Source organism: Oculina patagonica, chromosome 8 (assembly GCF_052425735.1).
Source record: "Oculina patagonica isolate OP01 chromosome 8, crgOcupat, whole genome shotgun sequence".
Classification (NCBI taxonomy): Eukaryota; Metazoa; Cnidaria; class Anthozoa; order Scleractinia; family Oculinidae; genus Oculina; species Oculina patagonica.
In genome coordinates, this window is record NC_135765.1 from 16,441,179 (window position 1) to 16,466,607 (window position 25,429).

The following is a 25,429-nucleotide window of genomic DNA, read 5'->3' on the forward strand; positions in this document are numbered from 1 at the left end:
ACCTTACACTTAATAAGATGTCCGAAGAATAAGGAGAGAAGGAGAACATCGAAAAAAAAAGAGGTTTCCCATCTGAGGAAATTCATCAAATGATTTGTTTTATAACTGGAGATTATTATATAGTTAGCGGACAGGAATTTATAATTTACCCACCGGATTAAAAATTATTTGATAAAAGTTGACACTGGCTTAAAATATGTACAGGACGTTTCGGCTACTGCTGTAGCCTTCTTCAGCAATATGTAAATTTAAAACGGCGTCCCTGGTGTTATAGGAATAAAAACTAAAAAATGCAGAAAAAGGTGACAAGGAATGTACTGAATAAAATTGGGGGTGGAATTCTAAAAATGCGACTAAAAAGGATAGAATAGGGGAGGGGGTGGTATGCAATTAAAAATTGTTAAGTTTCTTATAAATGTTTGGGAATGCTACGTGTTCATTAATAGCGTTTCCATCTCGGACTGAGTGCCACGCTTCGAGGAAAAGTCTTTGTCTCCAAACTGAAGACCGGTCGATAATGTCAACATTTTCCAGATCAATTTCATGATCGTTGAGCAAATGGTGTTCGGCCAATAGGGAATTTTTGTCCATTGTTGTTATCGCTTTAGCATGTTCTTTGATGCGTGTTTTGAGTGCGCGCGAGGTCTGGCCAATGTAAACACACGCACAGTCTTTGCATTTGATTTTATATACAACACCTTTCGACGACTCTTCGCTGATTTTATCTTTGGGTTTTTTCAAAATATTGGCGATGGAATGGATGGGCTTGTGAGCCACTTTGACGTTAAAACCTTTGAGAACTCTTGAGATTCTTTCAGAAAAACCCTTGGCGTACGGTAGAACAACCAAACCTCGCTGTTCAACAACGTTGGCACCACTTTTTTGTTCGGCATTGGATTGACGACCAAGAGACTTTTCCTCGAAGCGTGGCACTCAGTCCGAGATGGAAACGCTATTAATGAACACGTAGCATTCCCAAACATTTATAAGAAACTTAACAATTTTTAATTGCATACCACCCCCCTCCCTATTCTATCTAGCCTGCGTAGCTGGCGGTATTTTTTGGGTTATAAAGCGCGTACAAGCAAGCGGCGAAGCCGCGACAACGAGCGGCGCAGCCGCGAGTGGCTTGGGGAGGAGGTGTTGAAATACCGCCTGCCCGGATGGGCTGCTTTTTTGAGAAGCCCGTACGCTGGCGTACGGACCATTCTGATTGGATCAAATGCTTAGCTCGTCAATCAAATGTTTTAGTAATCTCCCTAGGGAGCGCTCCAAAGGAACGGCGGCAGTTCTTTGCCGCGAACAAAGCAAATCAAACATGGCACATCAAGCTTTATCGTGGGCCTTATCGAGTTTGAATATGTTACGCGAAGATGGAGAAATTGTTTGAAGCAAGAGCAACAAGCGGCCGCAAACGATTTGTTTCGTGAAAGAGTTGTGATGGCCATTTTGCTAACCGCATTGCAGTTGATTTAATTTAGTGCGACTCCTGGTGCGATTCAGATAAAAGTTTAAGCGAAATTTTGGCATTACGCTTTGGTCTTATTGTATTGTCAAGAAAATCTATGACATACCTTTGCTCGTTTTGACAATTTGGAAGCAGTATTCAACAAGATAAACTGTTTGTTTTTTCCTAAATGTGACCAGATTGGAAGCGGTTATTTTAGCCGAACTTGTTGCGTGACATAGCTTTGTAAAGCACATTTCCTTCCGATATACTGGAGCGCTCTTGTCTAAGCCTAGTTAGTTTCGAATGATGAACTATTTTGTTCGCTGGATTTTGTCGAATGAAGAGTCTGATTTGTAGAACTTTGTCTACTGCCGGTATGAAACGGAGTTTTCCGTGGACGTGACTGTCAAAATAGATCGCCTGGATTATTCAAAGCCACAAAACCTGTCAACAGGTTGTCAAAATGCAAATAAGGGGCGGAAGCCAAAAAAGCAGCCCATCCAGGCAGGCGGTATTTCAACACCTCCTCCCCAAGCCACTCGCGGCTGCGCCGCTCGTTGTCGCGGCTTCGCCGCTTCCTTGTACGCGCTTTATAACCCAAAAATACCGCCAGCTACGCAGGCTATATTCTATCCTTTTTAGTCGCATTTTTAGAATTCCACCCCCAATTTTATTCAGTACATTCCTTGTCACCTTTTTCTGCATTTTTTAGTTTTTATTCCTATAACACCAGGGACGCCGTTTTAAATTTACATATTGCTGAAGAAGGCTACAGCAGTAGCCGAAACGTCCTGTACATATTTTAAGCCAGTGTCAACTTTTATCAAATAATTTTTAATCTTATCATGCCTGGCTACAAACCAGATATTTTTATACCCACCGGAGTTCATTCACGTGCACCATAGTTAACTTCGCTTCACGTCACGGCACTCGTGTCATATGGAAATCACCCCTGGCTATTATATATTTCTGGTCTGCGGGATAAATTCTACTTGGTTTGTGCCAGGTGACAAATACTTCAAAACTGCAAATGAGAACGTGCTTCAGATACGAGAGAAAAACCGGATTTTAAAACAATAATTACTGCAGAGATGCATTTTCGCCTATCGCTTACCATGATACGATATGGCTCCGTATTTTGTTTTTTTATTCTTCCACTTTGAAAAGTGTTTTCAAATGAATGCTTTTTTGGTGAAAGCGACGAGCGTTTTGGATCGTATCATTGTGGACCACACGCAAAGAGACATCAACGAAAACGTAAGAGGGGTGAGGTGAAGGGATCGTTTTATTGGAGGGGTTCACTTAGTTGAAATTATATAAAAGGGAAGATTACTCAACTTCACTGAGACAGAAAAGTTAACAAAATTGAAGAAAATCTTTTTAAGTTTTCCTTTAATCTAATTAAAAAAAAAAATGTTAAAAAGGAAGAAAATGGTCAAAGAGGTAATCACTCGCCAAAAAGAAACAAGAATGGGAAAGACTCGGAAGTTTAACACGGATAAGGTTCGTTGGACACGACACAAATGCATTATCAGTGTCAAAACTTTCTTTTTTTAGTCGGTTAAACATAACTTGTCGGCTAATTTAACAGAAAATTCAAAGAAAAACTTCAATATCGTAGATTTCAATTTAAAGCACTTCTGTTAGAGAATCATAAACACTCTGGTTTGCCCAATGTTTCCAGCTAGTCCACAATTTCCGAGACAAGTGAAAATTGGTGTTAGCATGGAGTGTGCGCCTATGCAGGCTTAAAGATGAAGCAAACTAAAAAGTGCAAATTTATCATTTTCTATTCAGATTTCAACCATTCATTGCAAGGCTATTATGAGCATGAATCCCAACGGCTTCAAACTTGGCACGACTCGTTTTTCTTGTCTTAGTGTAATTGATAAATCACCCTTCAACACACCTCTCCCCCTCTCCCCCTCCCCTTCAAAAAATAATAGCCGGTCCCTTACAAATTACCAAACTGGCTTAAAAGTTTGGGAAATAACACTCTGTCAAATACTCCCTCTAGTATAGGTTTTGATTAGTACACAAATAGGCACGACCTTCAAAATGTGGATAAAGTTTCAAAATTAATTGAACCGAGCAATTGGATGTAATAACTTATGTCAGCAAATAAGCCGCTGTAAGTTTTTTTATTACTTTGCTGCCCTTTATATTGTTATGACCGTGGCCGTGGAATGTTAACCGAAACGCTTAGATAAGTTGGCAGATATTGAAGAGTCTCATCTTTCTTCGTTCTATCCCGTATGTCCCGTCCGTACCGCGAAACAGCACATAGGAAGCATAAGCACTAAAGATTTTTTTTTTGCAGTTTTGACATTTAATTTGCTTTCATAATACAGGTGCCAAAACAATTACATAAATAGTATACTGTGAGTGTATGGTTCTAATAAACCGTCAAACATTAATTCCACACAAATAATTTTTTCACCCCTTTTCGAGAGCAAAACATCGATGATTAAAAATTCAGTCCCTCCAAAAAAGGGAAAATAATCCTTCCACCTACTACCACTACCGCTACCGCTACTGCTGCTGCTACTACTACTACACTGTTACGGCTACCCCTTATCAACAACAGAGAAGCTATTCACAGCTTTTACAAAGAGTATTTGCAAACATAATAAAATCGCACTTTATGTCGTGGAAGCCATGATCCTGTTGGTACTCGCCACAATTCTCCATCAGGCCACCATCCGGATGATTTCCATGCCACAGCGGGTCCAGTGTGGGGACACTTCCATCCATCCATACCCATCGCCCTTCCTCTGCAATGTCTGTCATGCCCACGAATACTTTCTCACGGTCTGGTAGAATGGTGTCAATGAAGTCTAGCTCAATGGAAACCAATCCAGCTCCTTCACTGATGCAGCTCGTGTTGGCCTGGTAAAAAGTCGCAACTTCATCGGAAACTCCGTAGCACAAAACCTTTGTAGTTTGTCGTCCCTTGATAAGTAAAACACGCAGGACTTATCAGGGGGATGGTGCACCGTACAAAATGTCCGCAATATTAACAAACAGGAGCTCGGTACTCGAACGTTTGATTGAGTACGATTGTCGACTGTTCGGTAATCGAACGTTCGATTTTGTTCGATTGTTGACTGTTTGGTTATCGAGCGTTCGATTTTTTTCGATTGACCAAATTTTATTGTGAGTTTGAGTATGTTCGATTACCGAACCCAATCGAACGATTTGTGTTCGATTGGGTTCGATTACCGAACGTTCGATTGGATATGCCGGGACTACATCAAGTTAACAATAAAAGCATTGTTGTGCAATTTATAATATATGTTACTAAGGCCAATTTTGATTCGCGCCTTAAATGCGCGCTTTTTCGAAGAGACTTAAGAGAAAAAACGACTGTTTTGCAGTCTACAACCGCACTACAAAAGTTTCTGTTTAACGGATCTCGAAGCGCATAACGCATTGTGGCTCCAAATGAACGTTTGTGGAATGAAACACATCAAGTATGAATTGAAATTAGTGCCTTTTTGTCATATAAAACAGTTCTATTGAAGCTTGTTGATTGTATCTGGCGACTACATTTCCTCAGTAAGCAACCTGTAAGTGATGTTTTTGGACGTAAAGTTATAAGTTGTCTTTGCGTGATCGATTTGGTTATTTCCCGTTGTCGGAATGCAATTTGTCGTTTTAACACGTTTTATATTTATTTAATAGCTGAATTTCGAATCTTCTTCTTTCCCTAGAGATACTACGGGAGCGAATTCAACTTACATTATTGGGACAAGTGCGACCAGTGTAACCGTCAATATTTACTTTGAGTCTCGCACGCCGCGAGTATTCTGGTCATCTTTAACACAATTTCTTTTCCAGCGCTAGGTCTGTATGGTATAGGAATATCAAAAGAAGCAATTTCCCTATGTTCTAAAGGTATTTAATCGAGTTTGGACGGCTGAGGGAGTTTTCTTGTCGAGTGCAAGGTTATGCAAATCAGCTTCGGCACGAGCGACAACTATGTAAACACACTGAATATGGCAGATTTTAATTTGTTCTCGCGTGCAATCCATGGAGATACCCACCAGTTTGAAAGTAGAAAACGATTCATTGAGGTAAGAAGATTGCATCGGTGTGCTTTCTTACTCCAATTTATGTTGAAACTTTTGAGTTTTATTCTCTTGTATTTACCTAAATTTTAACGTGTAAATAAAGACCTCAGAGAATGGTGTCTTTCAGAAGCGCTGGCATGCTTAGAATTTTCGAAAAATTTTCCTCGTTTCGTCAGTAAACTAAATAAAGGTGTCTTAGAGTTTGTGCCAAAGGATATTTCGTCAAGTGCATTTTTGTAGACAAAACGCGCTTCACAAAATGATCGAAATTTAGCCCTTCGACTACCGTTGGCGGCCCCATGTCAGCCAAAATTCAATTTTGGCCTGTAGCAAAGCGAAAATAAAGTACTAGAAAATAGTTTTTTGCCTTTTTGTATGTATGGACCAAAGCCTTTTCACAGGCAAAAAATAAAAGGAAAACTTTTTTTTGGCGCGAAGTCAAGAGGACCGCTTTAAACCGGACTGACACTTAAGTGCAAGGTTATTATGCTCATGAATCACAGTTGTTTCAAGATTTTTTTCGATAAACTCTGTCCAGGATCAGTGGAGAAACACAAGAAGATGCCCTCGGATACAAAAGAGGTGAAGACTGCTCCCGTTTGTCGGCAAGCTTCGGCAGTGAGAAGTGACACTGAATCGCTGCTGAATTATTTCTCTTCGTATTGCCAGTAGATTCTTCCAGTGCCAAGTTAACTTTGATGAGATTAGTAGAAATTTATTTTGGGGAAAAGTGCTTTCTTTGCTTTATTTTTTCCCCTAGTAATGGCAACCTTTCTGACTGCAAAAAATCGAACTGAAAACCTTTGACAATCTGTACGTGAACGCTTATTGAAACAGGGATCCACCTCCCCCCCCCTCCCCGAAATCGCCAAGTAAGGTTCATTGTTGTAGTTTTACATCTTAACTTAGACAGTATTTTAAGAACACAAAGTACTTACCTGTATCCAGTTTATGCGCTTTTGAAGCAAATAAAGGCAATTTTTATGAAGGTTTTTTTCAATGCAAATGACGACCCACGACGCGAATTCATAAAATAAAGTAGTTTTAGCCAAATGGCCTCAAACCTGTTTCATACCTGTTTCTATCGGTATATTTTATTTCAGGCCGCCAATTGCCTTAGTCATTTTTTATTTTCGAAAGATTTTCTTCAGGGACATAATCAAAACAATAACAAATGCGCGCAATGCATACCAGTCGACGGAAGCTCTTTAAAGTGAACATTAAGGGTGTTTTTAACATATTCTATTGTTGCTATGGTTAACAGTGACGTAGTGAAAATGACCACAACTCGTGCAGCAATAATTGGACATTTGTTTAATATTATAATTGCTGCAGCAACTGATAAATATTAGTAGTACTAATCCATCAAAGTATAAGGTTCTAAAAAGTACTGGAAACCGTTTTTGAAGATGTTATAAGTACGATTGGGTGAAAGGTGTAAAGAGAGCTCTTCTTTAGACGCGTGTTTACGCGGGAGGGGGGACATGGAAAGAGATGTAAGGAAAATTGTAGTACTTCTAGTCTGTTTACTGTTACCAGTGACTGGCAGAATTCAGGACGATGTGGCTAAAGAGCCAAGGAAGAGGCATTTATTCGTGCAGAGGGACAAGCCACTGCCAGGCTCTCCAAAAAAGTTGTTCAAGATAGAACACGAAGAGCCGTCTCGGTCCAGCGACAACCAAAATGTCCACGACCTGCTTCGTCGAGTTCGTCGATCGCTTAACCCGGACATGAAGCCAGAGGCTACTGTGGTAAGAGTTAATGCTGTTATTTGTACCTTCAAATTTTGCTATAAATGCGTGCAAACGGGTTCAAGCAACATTCAAGCGTGCTTTGCATAAGTGATTGTTAAGAAATATTTTAATTTGGAGTGATGTCATCTGTAGGTATTCTTCCGTGTAATGACGATCAAACATTTCTTTCTGTCGGATACTTGTTTCTTTAAATGCAGCCTTTTAGCTGAGTAATCAATTTTGTTTGTGCAGCTTTTTAAGCTTTTCTTCTGTTGAAAACAGTTAATGCAGAAATAAACTCCATCAAAACTTCCTGTTTCGAACAAAATTTGACGTGCGTAGCAGAAAGGCCAAGGTGCACTCGAAGCGAAGCTTTCGCCGAAGATTTGCCAAGTGTATGCCACGAATTTAAAGGATTGTATTGAAAAAGGCAAAGATCCACGCCGAAGATCTTCGGCGTAACTTGGTCGGAATGCAGCCTGGCAGACAGGGAGGTCGAAAGCTCTATTTTTGTGAAACAATACTAGACCGCTCTGATCCATTTTGAGGGTTCCGTGTTTTCTGCCCTCTCTGTTTAAGTCTTGGAGTTATGCTCGCGCGCTTTTATTTGGAAATGCGTCAACGAATGTTTTCCATATTTCGCCCATACGACGAAAGTCAATTTCCACAACTGCCTTTAAGCTGAGCGATCAATTTTGTTTGTGCAGCTTTTTAAGCTTTACTCTTGTTGAAAGCAGTTTATGCAGAAATAAACTCCATCAAAACTTCCTGTTTCGAACAAAATTTGACGTGCGTAGCAGACGGGGAGGTCGAAAGCTCTATTTTTGTCTAACAATACTAGACCGCTGTGATGCTTTTTGCGGGTTCCGTGTTTTCTGGCCTCTCTGTTTACGTCTTGGAGTTATGCTCGCGGGCTTTTATTTGGAAATGCGTCAACGAAATTTTTACTTATTTTGCCCATACGACGAAAGTCAATTTCTACAACTGCAGATGTGCTTGTAGATTTCGCCTGTCATTTGAAATAGTGATGTACATCATCACAATATTAATATTTCCGTTTTGTAAAAAAGCGATCTGTTTCTTTAGCTGCTGATATGGAGGGCATTTTTTTCTTATTGCTGAGTTTACATGTAATTACCATCTCTATTGACGACTTTTGAAGTCGAAACCAAAAAAGCGTGAACGAACGACAAAAGTTACTCTGGAATGCTAATTGTTTCGCGACCAATCAGATGCGAGACGTAACCGCAACAAACCGCAAGAGTAATTAGCTAAAAAGGCTTGTACTAGTCACGAAATTAAACAAAGAGTTTACTTGTTCTTCCACGATAAATCCACAATTTTACCGTTAACAAATGCTGAAATTGTTATTCTTCTTTTAATTTCAGAGCTTATGGATGAGCAAAGAATAGCTATGAACGGTATTTTACTGAAGCGATGTTGAATCGAGCAGACATGGCTACACAGCGCGTCTGAGAGCAAAATTGTACTGTTTACATTTATTACAGAACTGCTCAAGCGTTCCTATTGAGGACGAACTAATGGAATTTGATTCCCTCCTTTGCTGCAATATTCCGTTTTCAAAGTTAAAAACAACGAACCACTTCATAGCTCGAATGTTGGATTGATGTTGCCGTACTTGGCTACACTACACGCGAAGGGCATGTGAGAATTTGGCCAACATTTGCGTTATTTCGGCTACAACTCCAACTCGTCAACTGTCTTGAAAATGTCACACATGGTGTTTTCTTATCATTTCGTTCACCGCTCGCTTTTTTCAGCCCTCTCGTAATACCAAAAGAAAAGCAAGACACTTTGATGTACTGAAAAGTAGCAACATTTGCTTCCGGCAGAAGCCAAAGTGGAAAAATGTTGTTATTTTTTTCAGCTCGACTGCTCAAATTAGGAATTTTCAAAAAGTTATGTGCCTGTTGCTCGATACCAGACCTTATGAAAACAACATTTTAAGTTTTCGATTCATCCGTTTGAAGATTGAAACATTCACTTCATGAATGGAATGATGGATCAAATAATGAAAAGACGGTGCCATCAACAAAATTTATTTATTCGCCCTCGATAGGAACGCTTGAGCAGTTTTGACTGTATGGGCTTCTGCTGTATAATAAATTTAAAAAGGTACAATTCTGCTCTCAGACGCGCTGTCTAGCCACGTCTGCTCGATTCAATATCGCTTCAGTAAAATATCGTTCATAGTTATTCTTTGCTCATCCATAAGCTCTGAAATTGAAAAAGGAATAACAATTTCAGCATTTTTAACGGTGAAATTGTGGATTCACCGTGGAAGAACACGCCAACCCTTTGTTTCGTGTCTAGTCCAAACCTTTCAGCTAATTACTCTTGCGATATGTTGTGGTAACGTTTCGCAACTGATTGGATGCGAAACACTAAACATTCCAGAAGTATTTTTTTTTTTTGCCTTCACGCTAGCACTGGAAAAAACTGAACCTTTTACAGACTTATAAAATGTTATAAAATCTTCATTTGTACTTTACTTGTAAATTTCAATGTCTGTAAACGTGCACTCTTACAGACATTTTGTAAATCCCATAGCAAGTCAGTGAACTTTGACTTATTTTGTAGACGAAATATCTGTACATTTTTCTTGTAAAGTTTTTAATTTTTTTACAGAGATTTTAATACCTGTCTGTGAAATCTCAGTAAAGGATTTACAGAGATTTTTTTAATTATTTAAAATATTTAAATAATGTTTATAATTCTCTTGTAAATTCTAAAGTCTGTAAATGTGCACTATTTAAGAGATTTTGTAATATTTGTAAAATATCTGTAAAATGTCTTTTTCATGTTTTAATAATCTACTCTAGACCGGTACGTATCATTATAATATATTCATATATGCAAAAGGTTTCAACTTCGTGGCTCTTTTTATATCAATACCACATTTGAAAATTATGAAGATTTCACAAAACATGAATCTCATCCCCTCCCTTTCCAACATAGTCAATTATACACCCTAATATCCCCTCTAATAAGAATTTAAAATGTCTATTATGTTAGTCCATTGAAAATCATTTTATCAACCAACATACTAATATACTTTCGATAGTTTAATCTGTTTAATAGTACATAATCATAATTATAATCATAATCATCATTATCCACTTATCTCAATCTTGCTTTTATAACTACTTGAAATATCTATTAACATATTTTAAACCTATAAGCTTTCAGCAGCCATTCTGCTATCTCCAACATATAAAAATATGTGAATGTGAATATGATTAATGATACATATACATCCACACTTCAATGTGAGCATTGATGCATTTTTAAATACCTTTACTTAACCTGCTTGATATCTATTTTAAAGCAATTTGTTCTGATCTTACATGTAGTTCTTTGATGTGAATAAAACAAATGTACAAACATGTAAATGTGCAGTGCCTTTTGTGTTTTAAGATTATGTCTTGTCATGCAGGTATATGAGAGTAATATTTTTTTTTCAATAAATGGTATATGAAAGAAGTAGCTTTGCTGTCAAAATGGTATATAAAAAGGTAAGGGGTTGGACTTCAGGGCGGAGCCTCCCCGTATAATTTTCGTCTAGTGACCCCAACCCCCAGGTTGTCAGTTAACAAACATCCTCTATAAGAAGGTACTTTTCTTTTACAGTTTCAGCTGAATGACAGTCACCACATGGCCTATGTACACTGGGCGGGTGACCACAGGGACACCATTGTGGTGCTGACACGTGACAGAAGTCTAGGCGCTCACAGTAACAGCCATGTGTGGATTTCAAGGGACTATGGTCATACCTTTCAGAACCGAACTAGCTCCTTTATGCGTTATCCTCGCAGATATGCTCGGATTGACATGTTTTATCCCTCTCCACTGGATAACACAAAGGTTAGTTAACCCTATTCAGACCGGGCTTTATTGGATCTTTTTAGACCGGGGGGGGGGGGTGGAATCCGCCCCCTCCGTAACTTCCTTAATATTTAAGCAATCACGATAAAACTTACAGGATATAAAGTATGTTCAAAAATCTAACTTTTGACATACGTCACGTGGGATGATGACGTCACATCACATGACAATCACATCATAATGTCAAAACAGCCGCCATCTTTTAGATAAAGATGGAAAGTTTAAGTCGCAAAGTTTGGCAGCGTTTGGTTGAATACTAAAAAAAGTTATTAACGTTCAAAGTCAGCGCGGGCACTTTCCGTCCCCCCCGTCTGGATAGGGTTAAGGGACAAGTAAGCAATTACTTATTTTTAACACCCAAATTCTCAGTGGTTTTTAAGTGCCCCAAAATTATAATTATATTCAAACTGCATTATTGTATATTGTAGCTGAAGTTAACACGCTGCATCCATAATGTATAGTGATAATCTACAGCTCACAGAATAGAGATTGAGATCTTAAGGAGGCTCGATGTAGTTTTTTTAGCCGAAGGGTGGTTGTTTTGAAAATTAAAATTATCTAGGAAGCCAATGTTCGATTTTTGCCAAAATACACCATAATGATCAAATATGACCAAATTTTAATTTTTTACTCGTCACTTTGTCACAAAGGTTACCATAGCAACCGTTGACGTTTTCTTTTGTTCTCAAACAAGCTTGGTTTTCTCGAAATCTAGACTGACACTTGGTATTCATTTTTTGATATGTTCAAGTACAGTAGATTTACTACCTGTGCTCAAAATTTTAGGAAAATCTGTAAGAGCGTTTTAGAGTAAATCAAGAATGAAGTTTTTGGTATTTTCTTATAATTTCTTACAATCGGCAGTCGATATATTTTAACAAATTAAAGCAAAAAGTCTTTCGCTTTTAGTTAATGGTCTTTGATGGTGTAAGTATTTATATTTCAGTGAGAGAAACTGTGCTCAAATAAATACGAAACAATTTTAAGGCGCCTATTTTATATTAAAACGGTGTTTTTCTGAAAATTTCATTCTTGATTTACTTGAAAACGCTCTTACAGATTTTTCTAAAATTTCGTCAACAGTTAGTCAATCTACTAAACTTTAACATATCAAAAAATAAACACCAAGTGTCAGTCTAGATTTCGAGAAAATCAAGCTTGTTTGAGAACAAAAGAAAACGTCAATCGTTGCTATGGTAACCGTTGTGACTAAGTGACGGGTAAAAAATTAAAATTTGGTTACATTTGATCATTATGGTGTATTTTGGCAAAAATCGAACATTGGCTTCCTAGGTACTTTTAATTTTCAAAACAACCACCCTTAGTCTTAAAAAACTACATCGAGCCTCCTTAATGTATCATTAAAATACGTAAAAAATTGCTTTATCTTTAAGCAATACAGGACTTTTTCCGTGTTTACATAGCCTCATCTTAACACGAGGGGGGTTAGGAGAATTCGAGACAGTTATGCAAACCCTCGACTGCTTCTCGGGTTTGCAGAACTTTCGAGAATTCTCCCAACCACCCGAGTGTTTAGATGAGGCTATGTAAACACGGAAGAAAGTCCTCTATTGCTTTTATAAAATATTTTTTTCAAAAATAATTCGAAAAAAGAGGGGATTTGGTTTATTTACTTCTTGATTGAAATAGATTTTCTCAAAACGCGCATTTGACAACACATGAACCAATCAAAATTCGTGTTATAAAAGTTCAAGTCAAATTTGTGGCAAGTAGCGCCGTGTCGACGAAAGCGATTCCACGTAAATCTTGCAGAAAAATACGGAAAGTTTGGCAAAAATATGAGATGAGGAGTTTATTTAAGCTGGAAATGAATGCCACTGTGCTTAAACGCTCTTGCAAGTGAAGTGAACATGCCTGAATGATTTGGCAGCCCGATAACACGGTTGAAATGTCTCATCGTGTCTTGTGAAGTTTTGTAGGATAATTAGGAATCATAGCACAAGCAGCGGATCTAGCGAGGCCAGTAGCAATGGTATGCATTTATTTTACGGTTGATTGTTCTGATAGTGATCTGAACGAGTCCTGTTTCTTCTACTTTGTAATGTGCTTCAAGCGTAGAATAAACCTCAAATTAACATCAAATTCTGCTTTGGTTTGTTGACAAATATTTCCATTCTTTCCTCTTCCCCAAGCCCATTTTGAATGAAGAAGTTCACGACTATTATTGCCAATGTAACAGTAGAATTTTTACGCTGAGAAGAGAAGCGTCTTGCAATTTTCGCATAAGAGACGACTGGGGACGAGTCAGCCTTGGCTGTGTAGTTCTGCAAAAGTACAAACAAATTTTAATCGTCATTTTAATCGCATTTTAAGCAGATTTGCCGGCAAAAAGAGGGCAACCGATCGGCCGTGCAAAGTTTGAATTTAAGCTTAAAGATTTACAGTTTGTAGCATATAGTTTCGTTTGCGTTGGCCTATAATTTTTTTTCTAATAAAGAATGTCTTATAGGGAATTTTATTGTAGTAATTAAATTAAAAAATTTACTTGAAAAATGTTTACTGCGTATTTTGTTGCATATTTTGTCGTTCGCTTGAGCTCCCTACAGGAAAAGCGCTGCGGTTCTTCCTTCTTTTGCTTTTTTCCCCGGGCTCATATGGGAAGAGAAAGCCGGAACACATATCAAATTTGGTATTGTTTTCCATTTCTTTAATATCGTACTTGAAATTACTTTGCAAGTCTTTTTGGCAGTTTTATAATGTTTTTAAATTGTGCCGGGAAACACAGAAAGCGTAACGTCACAACCGTGTTTACATACTCTCATCTACACTCACCTATCGACCAACGAGAGCGCGCGTACTATCTTAATTATTTTATAATCTCGGATATAAAGCAAGTCAGTTATCAGTCAGTCAAGGGGCCATGGTCTCTGGATAAAAAGCCAGCTAGGTGAATATCGATCGATATTTTCCTTGAATTTTATCATAAATTATCTTGTTCTTACATATAATGTTGGCACGCATATTATTCCTTGTCAGGCCAGGCTAAGCTTTTACTGGAATATTAATGAAATAAATGCCAAAATGACCATACATTATTTTTGTTATCAATATAGCATGTTGTTATTGCAGGGTCGCTTTGGGTTATGGAGGAAAGTTCAGCAGCATTTTTAATTTTATTTTGCTTCTGTTTTCAGTACCTCTTTGTTGATACAAGCAACAAAATCATATTCAGTACAAGGGATGACTGCTTATCGTTCCTTAAAAGCTACGTGTCATTTACTCCAGATGAACTCAGCTTCCACTCAACAAGCAGTGATGTTGTCTTGTCTTATGATGAGTCAGCAAAGAAGGTACTTTTTTATTTAGTATCTGGAACACTATTTATTTCATTTTTTTAGTGCCTGGAACACTTTTTTTCATTTTTCTAGCACACTTGAGAGTGCTTACAAGCACTCTCAAGAAAGATTGCTTGTTAGAGACAAAAATACCAAAAGTGTGTAAAACAAAAGAGATATATATAAGACAAGTCCACTTTTTTTGTAATAGGGGCATTTATACACATTCAAAGGGGGGGGGGGGGGGGGTATTGCTTATTGCCGACGAGACAGCTGAGCCAAGAGGCGAGGCTGTCGAGGCGGCAGAATCATAGAGCCGTGTGCGTATGAGTGTATAGGCAGAGACAATCTTAAGTTCTGCGTAAGGGACTTTTTTTTACCATATTTGGGTGTAAGTAAACCCCATATTTGGGTTGTATTGTTCTTCCCAACTGGTTCCCAGTCTCTCACTCCTTGCTAGAGAGCAAATGACCAAAATGGCGTCCACGCAGCTCGCTGTTAAAATTTTCAATGTGGTCATTCATCCCTTTACCTATAAATACACCTTTAAATCGAGAGAAAATACCCTACAGAATATTCGACCGCCGAAAAAATGAACATCAAGGTCTTCAAGGCGATGAAATAATCTTTCGACTTTTGGAGTCCTTTGATTTACGATCGAAGAGAGACATGAAAATCAAAAGCAGACTGTTTACTTCAAATATAGTTTTCTTGACTTATGAGAATGCTGAAGTCGGGTAAATGCTTCCTTTTAGTGTTGATTGTGTTTATAGTAATTGTTTGACCGATGATTTATTCCAAATCAAATACCGTTCTGTTTATATTTTATTTGGCACGCATTTTCGCTCCGCGTAGGAATAACATCAATACAAAGCGACGCTCACTAAAATTACTGCATGTCATACACACAAGAAAGTCAAAAGTTTTTTGCTTCTAACGGCAAATGTTAACTTGAATAAAAATTGTGTCTCCAAATAATCCTTGACCGTTCAAATTTTGTTTTCTGTTCAAATTTTTCAAGTTTTGCGTAACTGAACATGACACTTCGCATGCGAGACTGAAATCTGACCCGTGCATTACTGTCTCTGATTACTGAATTTATTTTTTAAAAAAGCATCTTAGCAGTTTTGATTTTGGGATTTGGTTTATAAGAAGTTCTTGAAATGCAACTATCCCTATTGTGGACGTAAACGTTTTAACCTCATTTAAACCTCATTTAATAGTTAATTATTGCCTACATTTTGTGACATTTTAACGTTGAAAAGAATTTAAATTTAGTTAAAGATTTGTCAAGAGTTATCAATCTGTCAAACCATTAGCCTGCGTAGCAGACATCTGTGTACGTTTTTTAGTGTGTTTAAAAGAGTGCGCGATCGCGAGAATACGCGCGCTGGAAACTACGGCGCCTGCTACGCAGGCTATCAAGCCTGTTTCATTTATGAACACCAGAGCAATAGCACTTTTTTCGCATATTACCTAAAATACAATTTACCATAATTATTTTGGTCATTTCAAAAATAGTTCTATCAAAAACCATTCAATATCTGTTCTTATGAACAAACATGAGTATTTCGCTCGTTGGCACTTACCGATAGGTACAACTAGTTTACTACGTACACTGAATCAATACAGTAACCACGATTCATTTTAATGCTTCTGCATTGACCATTTTTATTGTTATTTACCACAAGAATTTAAAAAATTATTCCCGTGTAAAAAGAAACCGGAAACCCCACCACAAACTGGGATCCCGACAAGATCCTGCCAAGATCCCGCAAAGATGGCAATATCCTGCCAGGAAAAAAATTCCGGCACATCGGGATCCCACCAAGAATTTTGCCGTGACCGGGATCCCGGCAGTCTTCCCGCCGGGATCCCATTGGGGTTGAATTACCCGTCACGGATCCCGAAGGAGTCTTGCCAGATTGGGCTTTTTAAGTTGTTTTTTTTTTTTAAAATTCCGACCAACATTCTCCAACCCCCTTTCATATGGGAGTCCACCGGTGCGGCAAGAATTTGTTGTTGGTGTTGTTGCATCATTTCATTTTTGCATTCATTTGCAAAAACTGCTGTATCTGCTGCTGCCGAACCTGCTGATTATTTCTTGTTTGCTTGTTCATCTCATCAATCGGCTATTGTCTTTTCTGCTTTTTAGGTTGCAGTGCTTATTCTTTGTTTTGATTTACAATTCTTCTCACTTTAAGGTTGCTTCCATTAGTGCCCTTTTCTTTCCAGTTCTTCGTCCTCTTCAGGGGCCTTTTGACTTCTTCTCTGACTTTTCTCCCTCTCTTTTCTCCTTCCAACGTCGAGACATGAGCCGTGAGGACCTGATTCAAACGATGAGTTTTATCAGTTTTTGTCTAAACAGCGCGACAAAGAGACGCATGGTATTAATAAGTGAAGATAAATTAAAAGATACAATTTTTTATTGCTTGATTACAGTCTTTTTTCAAGGGCTTTTTAAACTTTCTTTCTTTCTTTCTTTTCTTACCTTAATACCTTTGAGCAATTCAATGACTTAAAATAACAAGTTTTTGCCGCCATTTTATTCAACTGTTGCAAATACAATCGGGAATTTGCTGTAATTGCGCTTTCTGCATTGAAAAAATCCTCTCGATGGCATTTTACTTGTGGCTGCGAAGAGGCTATCAGACTGAGCCTTAATATTTGCGAGTTTCACCTTCCCACGGACCACAAACACAGCGAAGAAGTCCCGAGAATATTCTCGCAAGGGTCGGTAACTAAGCGTTATGATTGTCTGAGTTAGGTCACAAGGGACATTGTACTCTCCATCGCACGCGCCATCCCAAGAGCAGAAAATAAGTATTTTTTAGTTGGAGTGGTCTCTTCACAATCAGGTTAGGTGGGTTTTTGGCTGCTTGTGATAATATTACTCAATTGACCTAAATTCAGTGAAAACTGAACTCCTCTGTCGAAACTGTTGAAAGTTGCTTGTTAATTCCAGCTCAGCTTTTTAATTCGACAGTGCTATCTTGTGGGATTCATCACGGACTGAACTACAGCCCCAGGGGGGGGGGGGGGGGGGGACTTGTGATTGCAATTAAGATAGGGACGATCGAATGGGGACAAAAAATAAGACCCCAAAAAATCCCTAGGGCTTCCAAAAAAAAAAAAAAAAAAAAAACCCAAAACCAAAAGTAAACCCCCAAAAAATGAACAACAAAACACGTTGTACGAGTCAGCCAAGGCTGACTCGTACCCAGTCGTCTCTTATGCGAAAATTGTTCCGTGTTCAGCAGTCGACTCTAGACGGACTCAATAGACGACTGGGGACGAGTAGTCAGCAGCCAAGACACTACCACGAATGTTTAGATTGTTTGTTAAATATACTTGCCAAGTTTTTCTACCAGAAAAAATTCTTGAGTCGAAATTACAAACCCAGGAAAATCCTTCGATCATCCCCGTCACTTGAAATCCCGAGTACCCCCCCCCCCCCCCCCTGTGACTAGAGCTGAAATTTAATTTAAAAAAAAAAAATGCAAATTTCCAAAACAGTAGAAGGAGATAAACCATAAACATTTTTAGTAAGGACCATTATATTAACATCAAGGCAAAATTCAACCTGTTGATGCTTGGAAAGTGAACTTAAATGGTTTAATATTTCAGTGAATATTGTATTGTTATTAAAGAAGACTCGGAAAAGAGTGTTCGCACGTTTGCTAGATCACATTTTTGCATCTTCTTTCACTTGAGCATGGGGGAAAGGTTAGATGCCGTTATGTATTTGTTGCCTCTTTCAAAACATTTTACAGAAAAATGTTCACTTCTTTTGCTTATGAACTAAAGCTGAAGCTTTCCGGCTTGGGACAATTTTGAAATGTACGTGCTTGGTAGCAAAACTGTGGCCGTCTTTAAACTGTAAATAAATGATGTGAGTTTTGATACAGAACTCTTGTGGAATCATATTTCAAGACCAGTGTGTTTGTTAGGTCCGTTTGCGAAACGCGAAGACATTTTTTTAATTAGTTTGTCAGCATTTGATTTACGCTGAATCCTTCTGGCCATAAATGCCAGAATTCCTGCCTTGAATCTCGTCAGGAAAAGAAATTTTCGGTAACCAAAAGTCTTGCCGTGATTCTTGCCATGAATCTTGGCAAAATTTTGGCTACCGGGAATTTCTTTTCTGGCGCAATTATTGGCAAGATTATGGCCGCGGGAATTTTGCTTCCCGCCTCGAGTCTTGGCAAGTATCCGGCAAGATTATGGCCGCCGGGAATTTTGTTTTCCGCCAGGAATCCCGGCCGGAATCCCGCTGGGATTATGGCCGCCAGGATTTTTATTCCCGCCAAACTCCCGCCGGGATTCCCACCGGGAGGCTGGATCCCGGCCGCCATAAGAGCCATAAGATCCTGGCAGGGATCCCGCCAAGATCCCGTTTTTTTTTTTTATAAGGGATTGGATGTGTATAGGACTAGTGGTGAGCATATCAGATTGTAGATAGGTCTAGATAAATTATATGATTATAGGTGTAGGATGTTTTGGGTTAAAGGTAAATTCTGACCCAGTAATGAGAACATATCCTTGCTTATGTACTATCAAGTGACTATGAGTATTGCTATCGCCCCCCCCCCCCTCCCTCCCTCTGAACAATTTATTTCTGAAATTTTGCCAACTGGTATGCACAAAATAACCCTAACGCGTGCTAACCATTAGGCTACCGAACCTGTGCCACCCACAGATGTAACAAATGATGGATAAATTAACATTTTCATGTAAATTTGCTGTCTTGTGACTGCTTCCAGGTTACATGTAGTCAGAAGGGTTAGCATTTTCAAATGGGCACTAATATCATGGTAAATTTTCTTTGGCCAACAGCTTTATTATTCCAGTGATTTTGGATTTTCATGGACTTTTAAAGATGAGAATGTTAGATCATATTTTTGGTAAGTTTGTCAGCATTTTCCAGGTTAGTCCAGAATTAAGAAATTTGGATACACATGCTGAAATCTGCTGGGAATATTTTGCAGTGCTTAATATTTTGCAATTTGACACGATTTTTACAATTTGATGGTACAGACCAAAGATTCCAAGCTGACTGACGTATTTGCCGTCAGTGGTACTTTGTGTTTTTTTTTAATACATGTTCATGTTACAATAGTATGTATAACTAAACAAAATGTAGAAAATGAAAAGCAACAAACGCAACCAACATCGTGCTGTTATGACTATGGCATTTTCAAAATACAGTATACATGTTGACCTGTTATGATCCCATGCTGCTATTTGATAACTGTACAAATGGTGTGATAAAGCATTCGAATGCTGTTAAGAAAGTGTTGATTGTTCTGCCTCAATCTGAAGAAGGATTAACACCGTGTACTTTGCAATGTTTAGTTCCATAAATTATCCATACCTCTCGTACCGAAGGGATTTTTTCTAAGACGCTCTCATCTCTCTGGAATTTCCAATTAAGCTTCATACATTTCCTTAATTTTTTTGGACTTTAATACCCTTCCCAACCCCAGGAATTTCCAATCCCTTCTGAGGGGGAGGAGATAGACATTTTTTGGAACTACATAATGAGAATTGGTTGCTTTATGTGTATTGATGTACATGTACAGTAGTTTTTGTGACTGCGTACTTTTCTGGCCTTTTTTCGGGTGGCATTAAATTGTTGAAAAATACTTAGGTTTGATATCATGGAATTTATGTTACAATTAACTGAAGGTAATCTTGTCACAGGGTCAAAATACATGCATGTTTTACAGTGGAACCCCGTTAATACGGACACCAAGGGGACATGCCAAATTATCCGTATAAACGGGGTGTCTGTATTAAGCGGGGTCTCAGAAAAAAGTCACGGATGCATGTTTTATCGATCCAAAGTTACACAAGGATGAAGGCAAACGTTTTAACGGCAACAAACGTTGTGTTATTGTACTGTAACTGCAACAAATACAAAATGTGAACTCTCTGACGATCTAGTCAGACACTCAAACTAAAATTTAGTAAACTCAACAGTTGAATTACTTATTTGAAACTGTCACAACTTTATTATACAAGAAATAAAACGCAGTTGAACGTTGTTTTCAATTAAGATTTCCTTTGTAACTAAAAATCTCGCCTTAACCGTTCCAATACTGTACAAACTCATTTAATACTTTGCACGGAGGCTTTTAGTTTGCGACACAACAACGCGGACTGAAGATTCGACAAAACCTTCTTGCAAGTCACGCTTAAGCTACTTTTTGTTATCAAACCGTTTTAATTCGTCGAATTCTATCATTATTTGACCAGGGTAGAGTTAGCAAATAATCGCAAAAAGGAAAATTGACAGTGCACAGATAAACAGTGTCCGTAAAGCGGGGTTGACAATGTATGACAGTTTGTCACTCGGGACACAGAAAAGTGTCCGTTGTCCGTATTAACGGGTGTCCGTATTAAGCGGGTTAATTTTAGAGAAAATGTATGAGTTAGGTTTTCGTCGGGACCACCGAAACTGTCCTTAATACCGTGGTCTCCGTATTAAGCGAGTGTCCTTAAAGCGGGGTTCCACTGTACCTTAAAATTAAACAAAACTATTTCATACTATGATATTATCATTCTGTGACGTAATTCAGCTGCATGCTCTGCTAATGGGTCATAACATAATGTACCCTAATTATAGGTATGTGAAACAAAGTAAGTAGTTATATTTTTAATGTACAAACAACCATGTATGATTTCTGTATATAGGGGAATTCCTCCATGGGACAACGCTAACACGTTGTATATTGAACGTGAAGAAATTCAAGGTATGCTTGCGACTTGTAAACTACAATTGTTTAGGACTTTTATCTTGGAGGGGTGGCGGGGTGTTAAGTGGGAGGCATTGGGGGGCCTAATTAGTGGTTAGTGGGTTGGACACTGGATTGAGCAGTATTTAGTCAATGCTGTGCTCTTGAAATAATAATTGAAGAGTGCCCAAAGGCTCTTATGAAAGAAATCTTGGGGGCCCAAGTCTTAAAAACTTTCATGATAACAAAGTCATACACATCGCCCAACGTCAAATGTAAGTCACCTGTGGCACCCGGGCTCTGCTAGAGCACAGCTCTACTAGTATACTAGTTTGAGCCTTGCATGTGGTAATAGTGATGTTTTCTTGATCAATACACTTTACCCGCATATATAGTGCCTCCTCTCATAGTGCACCGAGGAGTATACATGTAAAATGGTAAATGGGTACTGGCACATTGCTGTGTCAACCGGATGGAATGCTGGGAGTAAGAGGTCTGTGATGGACTAGCATCCCGTCCAGCAAGAGAATTAACTCCTCTAGATGCACTTCATGTTGTAGAATTCAGGGTTAAGTGCTGACAGCTCTGTGCCACTTGGGCTCCAAAACGCTTTACACTTGGTAAGGAGGGTGGATGGCGATGCTTCTCCAACATTTAAATGTTTGGCGTTCAATTTTACAATTTGGTATTTTCCTTTGTTCTAGTTGAACAACAACAGTTGCATTGATCATTTTACAATTATAGAGAAAAATTCTACTATGTAACTGCTCGAAACTAATGATAATTAGTTTAATAATTATTTTTCAGGTGGTTATTCTAATGTGGTAAAAACTGACTATTTTTCCAACTTTGCATCAATACTGCTCAAGCATGTAAATGAGTTTGAAGTCTTCGATAACTACATGTTTGATACAAATGCAGTAAGTACTTCACATTGTTTTACTATTAGGTTGGTTTTTCTATTTCAACATGTAGGTGTTGCTGTAGAGTTTTATTTTCTGTTGGTCCTTGAAAACCCTTAAAATATTGTACAATAAATTGAGGTGGAAATGGCAAAGAGAAACTTAAGCTGCAAACTAAAGTAACTCAGGTGAACGGGTTTTCAGAAAAAATAAAAAACATTTGTTGACTTGTTATCTGTGATTAAGGTTAAGTGTTTGTTCAACAACGATCAATTACAACTTAAAGTTTCGGGGAACACCTTACGTCTACTAATTTTTTTCAACGTCCGTTTTCATTTTGCCTACCTTTATTTCCAGTCAAATCAGAGTTTAATAAAACTTATTAACTGGCAATATAATAAATTTGTAAGGGAATATTGTTTATTTGCGCACACGTAGTGTCTGTTTTGGCCTAAGTGCGAGGCTCTAGGGCCACAAATGACACTACAAGGAAGCAAATAAACAATTTTCCTGTAAAAAAAGTCATTAGATTTATCGTTGACTCACCATCCACAAGCTTAAGGTCCAACAATCCTGTTTTCACCATGTACACCAATGGAAATGAACTTGAGTTATAATAAAACAAAAAAAATACTGATGTACAACTTGTGCATGTAAATAATAAAGATGGTAAGTTGTAAGCTCGGAAATAAATAATAAAGATGAAGTGTTCAACATGACACGAGCATGGGACAAAGAAAAATTCTGAGTCCCCGACGGGAATCGAACCCATGGCCTCCCGGATACCGGTTGGGCGCTCTAACCAACTGAGCTACGAGAGACTCGTTGTGAGCTGGGCCATTTTACTCGGTTGATAAGTGACACGCGTCCTGCATACTGCTAGAATCAGCAATGTCGAATTCATCAAGTTTGTAGTAAATAATAAATATGGTAAATTTTAAACTTGGTAATAAATAATGAAGATGAAGTGTTCAACATGACACGAGCATGGGACAAAGAAAAATTCTGAGTCCCCGACGTTAATCGAACCCATGGCCTCCCAGATACCGGTTGTATTTGTGCATGTTGACTAGTTTAAAACAATTTCATTGATTCCTTTTTTCTTTGTAGTCCTTGAAGCGTGGCTCTCTGACTTTGTGGGTGTCACTAAACCGGACTAAATTTCAGCCAGCTGAAATACCCACAGCCTCACCAACACAGGTTTGAAACATTGGAACTTATTCTTACAATTGTTTTGTTTTGTGGTGTTCTTTATTCAACCATCAGTTTTAAACTGTTACGTTTGTTACCTGTTCAAAATCTAGTGAAATATATCATCGATTAGTTTCAACTCACTCACATAGGTACAATCAAGTCAGTTTCAATGTTTAGAAAGAGCAATATTTACCCGATTGTTGAATCCGTGTTTGACTGCGTTTGTTGTTTCCTCGTTATGGCCTAATTGCCGTTAATTGGTCATTGTTAAGTTTTTGCACGTTGGATTCGTTAATTAATTCAGAGCTAATTATGTCATTAATAGAGAGCGAAACAACAATTATTTCTTGTTGTAGCCAAACCAGGTCAAGTGCTTACTCTCAAATTTCTTAACAAGAAATTATGTTTACTAACGAACGGCAGATTTCCTTTTAATTATCAGTTTATATTCTCACCACCAGATAAACAGATTAAAAATTCAAAATAAGACTGCAGATCTGAAATAAACAATGTGCAGTATGACTTAATGCATTTGGGACATAAGAGTAATGTCAGATGTTTCCCCATTTTGCGTGAATTTGATCGGTCACCTGTTGAGTGAGAATGAAACTTTGAGGTAATCTAAGTTGTGATGTGCATTTGAGCCTATCCACGTGGAATTTGCACACTGTTTATTTTTAAATGCCAAAAATCCTCCCTGATGTTTTGGTTAAGTGAACAGAACAGCATTTATGCTGGTGATCGAAAAGTCCTACCTTTCCAATACAGGTGGTTTTCACTGTCACGCCGCTGTCACGCCGAGAAAAAATAAATCCAAAACTATCGAGTCAAAAAAATCAAGAATAATACAGGTTGTAGACAACTACAAAATAAACTTTTTGAACAAGTTTCAGGTCAGTATGTTGTTCCATATTCGAGTTATCCGTCAAAATATTTCACGCAAATTTAGAGAGCAAAGTATGAAAACGCCATGCTGAAGTCCAACTGGTTGGACTCCAACATGGCCGCCGGAAATCAATGAAAACATCTGGCATTAAGTTTTGCTATAAAAATCGGTCAGATGACCCTCGTGAACAATTAACCATTCACATAAACACTTCTAGCAAAACCTCAACTGTTCAGATTGTAAAAAATCGCAAGCTAAGGCATTTTTTAAAGAGAACGTGACAGCCTTCTGGCGGCCATCTTGGATCTCGTGTGGCGTGAAACTCCGAAATTCAAATGCTCTATCTTATAAACGGAGATTGCTGTCGAGCTAAAAATCTTCAAAATGATATATATTAAGGACATCTAATAGCCAGTAAAGAGTAAAAAACTCAGGGATCTTGCAATTCTGGATTTTTGAATTTCATTGACGTCACGTGAAAACCAAGAATTGAAAACAAAGTTGTTACCTTGCCAGAGCTTTCCTGCAGTTACATAATCTCACTATATAGTGTATGTTTTGTTGTAGGACTTCTTCATTGCCGACGCTTCGGAGAATCAGGTTTTTCTGGCAGTCCCTTATGATCGGAGAACAACTCATCTCTACATCTCAGACACTTCTGGGACAAAGTACAGCTTGTCCATGGAAAGGGTGCTATATTTCTCTCAGGGGGTATCTTCTGCATGGCTGAGGTAGGCTGGAACTTTGGTTTTACACTCTATGATGTTAACTACTTTTTTTAAACTTGAAAAACATTTATTACGAAACAAAAAAACAAAACAAAAAATGCTTACATTACTGACTTAATTGAACTATAAAATTACTTACACAATACTTAATCACCGAGTACATAGACTATTTTACATTAAATACTTCCAATGCGCATAGATATCTTACAAAAAAATACATTACGTACAAACCTTGTCTACATTACATTCATACTAATTACATTACAATCATTTCTTAAACAATAACACAATATTATTCCTACAAGAAAGATCTATAATATCTCAAACAACAAATTACAGTTAATTGCCCATTTACTTTTAATTTATTTATTTTTAATACTAGCGTATTTTTCAATTTCAAACTTAGTTTTAACCTTACGCTTTAGGCCAATTATTTCTGGAAGCATATTTGTCCTTCTGCAATCCCATAGGTATACTTTAGCTATCAATAAAAAGTAATTTAGCAAGCACCTCTTAGCAAGCTA

At 38.0% G+C, this 25,429-nt stretch overlaps 1 protein-coding gene across 3 annotated transcripts in view; it reads left to right on the forward strand.

The window, feature by feature from the left end:
* The first annotated feature begins 6,853 nt into the window (after positions 1–6,853).
* Positions 6,854–25,429, forward strand: part of LOC144663915 (uncharacterized) — a 157,830-nt gene continuing 139,254 nt past the window's right edge. For 2 of the 3 annotated variants that reach the window (XR_013572699.1, XM_078525003.1), the window contains exons 1-8: positions 6,854–7,274; positions 10,908–11,141; positions 14,318–14,473; positions 19,295–19,362; positions 21,155–21,213; positions 22,003–22,115; positions 23,208–23,297; positions 24,745–24,908. Coding sequence is in view for 2 of the 3 variants with exons in the window: in XM_078525003.1 (XP_078381129.1) it covers positions 7,008–7,274; positions 10,908–11,141; positions 14,318–14,473; positions 19,295–19,362; positions 21,155–21,213; positions 22,003–22,115; positions 23,208–23,297; positions 24,745–24,908 (1,151 nt within the window). In the remaining variant the exon portion in view is untranslated. The remainder of the gene's footprint in view (positions 7,275–10,907; positions 11,142–14,317; positions 14,474–19,294; positions 19,363–21,154; positions 21,214–22,002; positions 22,116–23,207; positions 23,298–24,744; positions 24,909–25,429) is intronic. The other variant, XM_078525002.1, reaches the window with a different exon arrangement.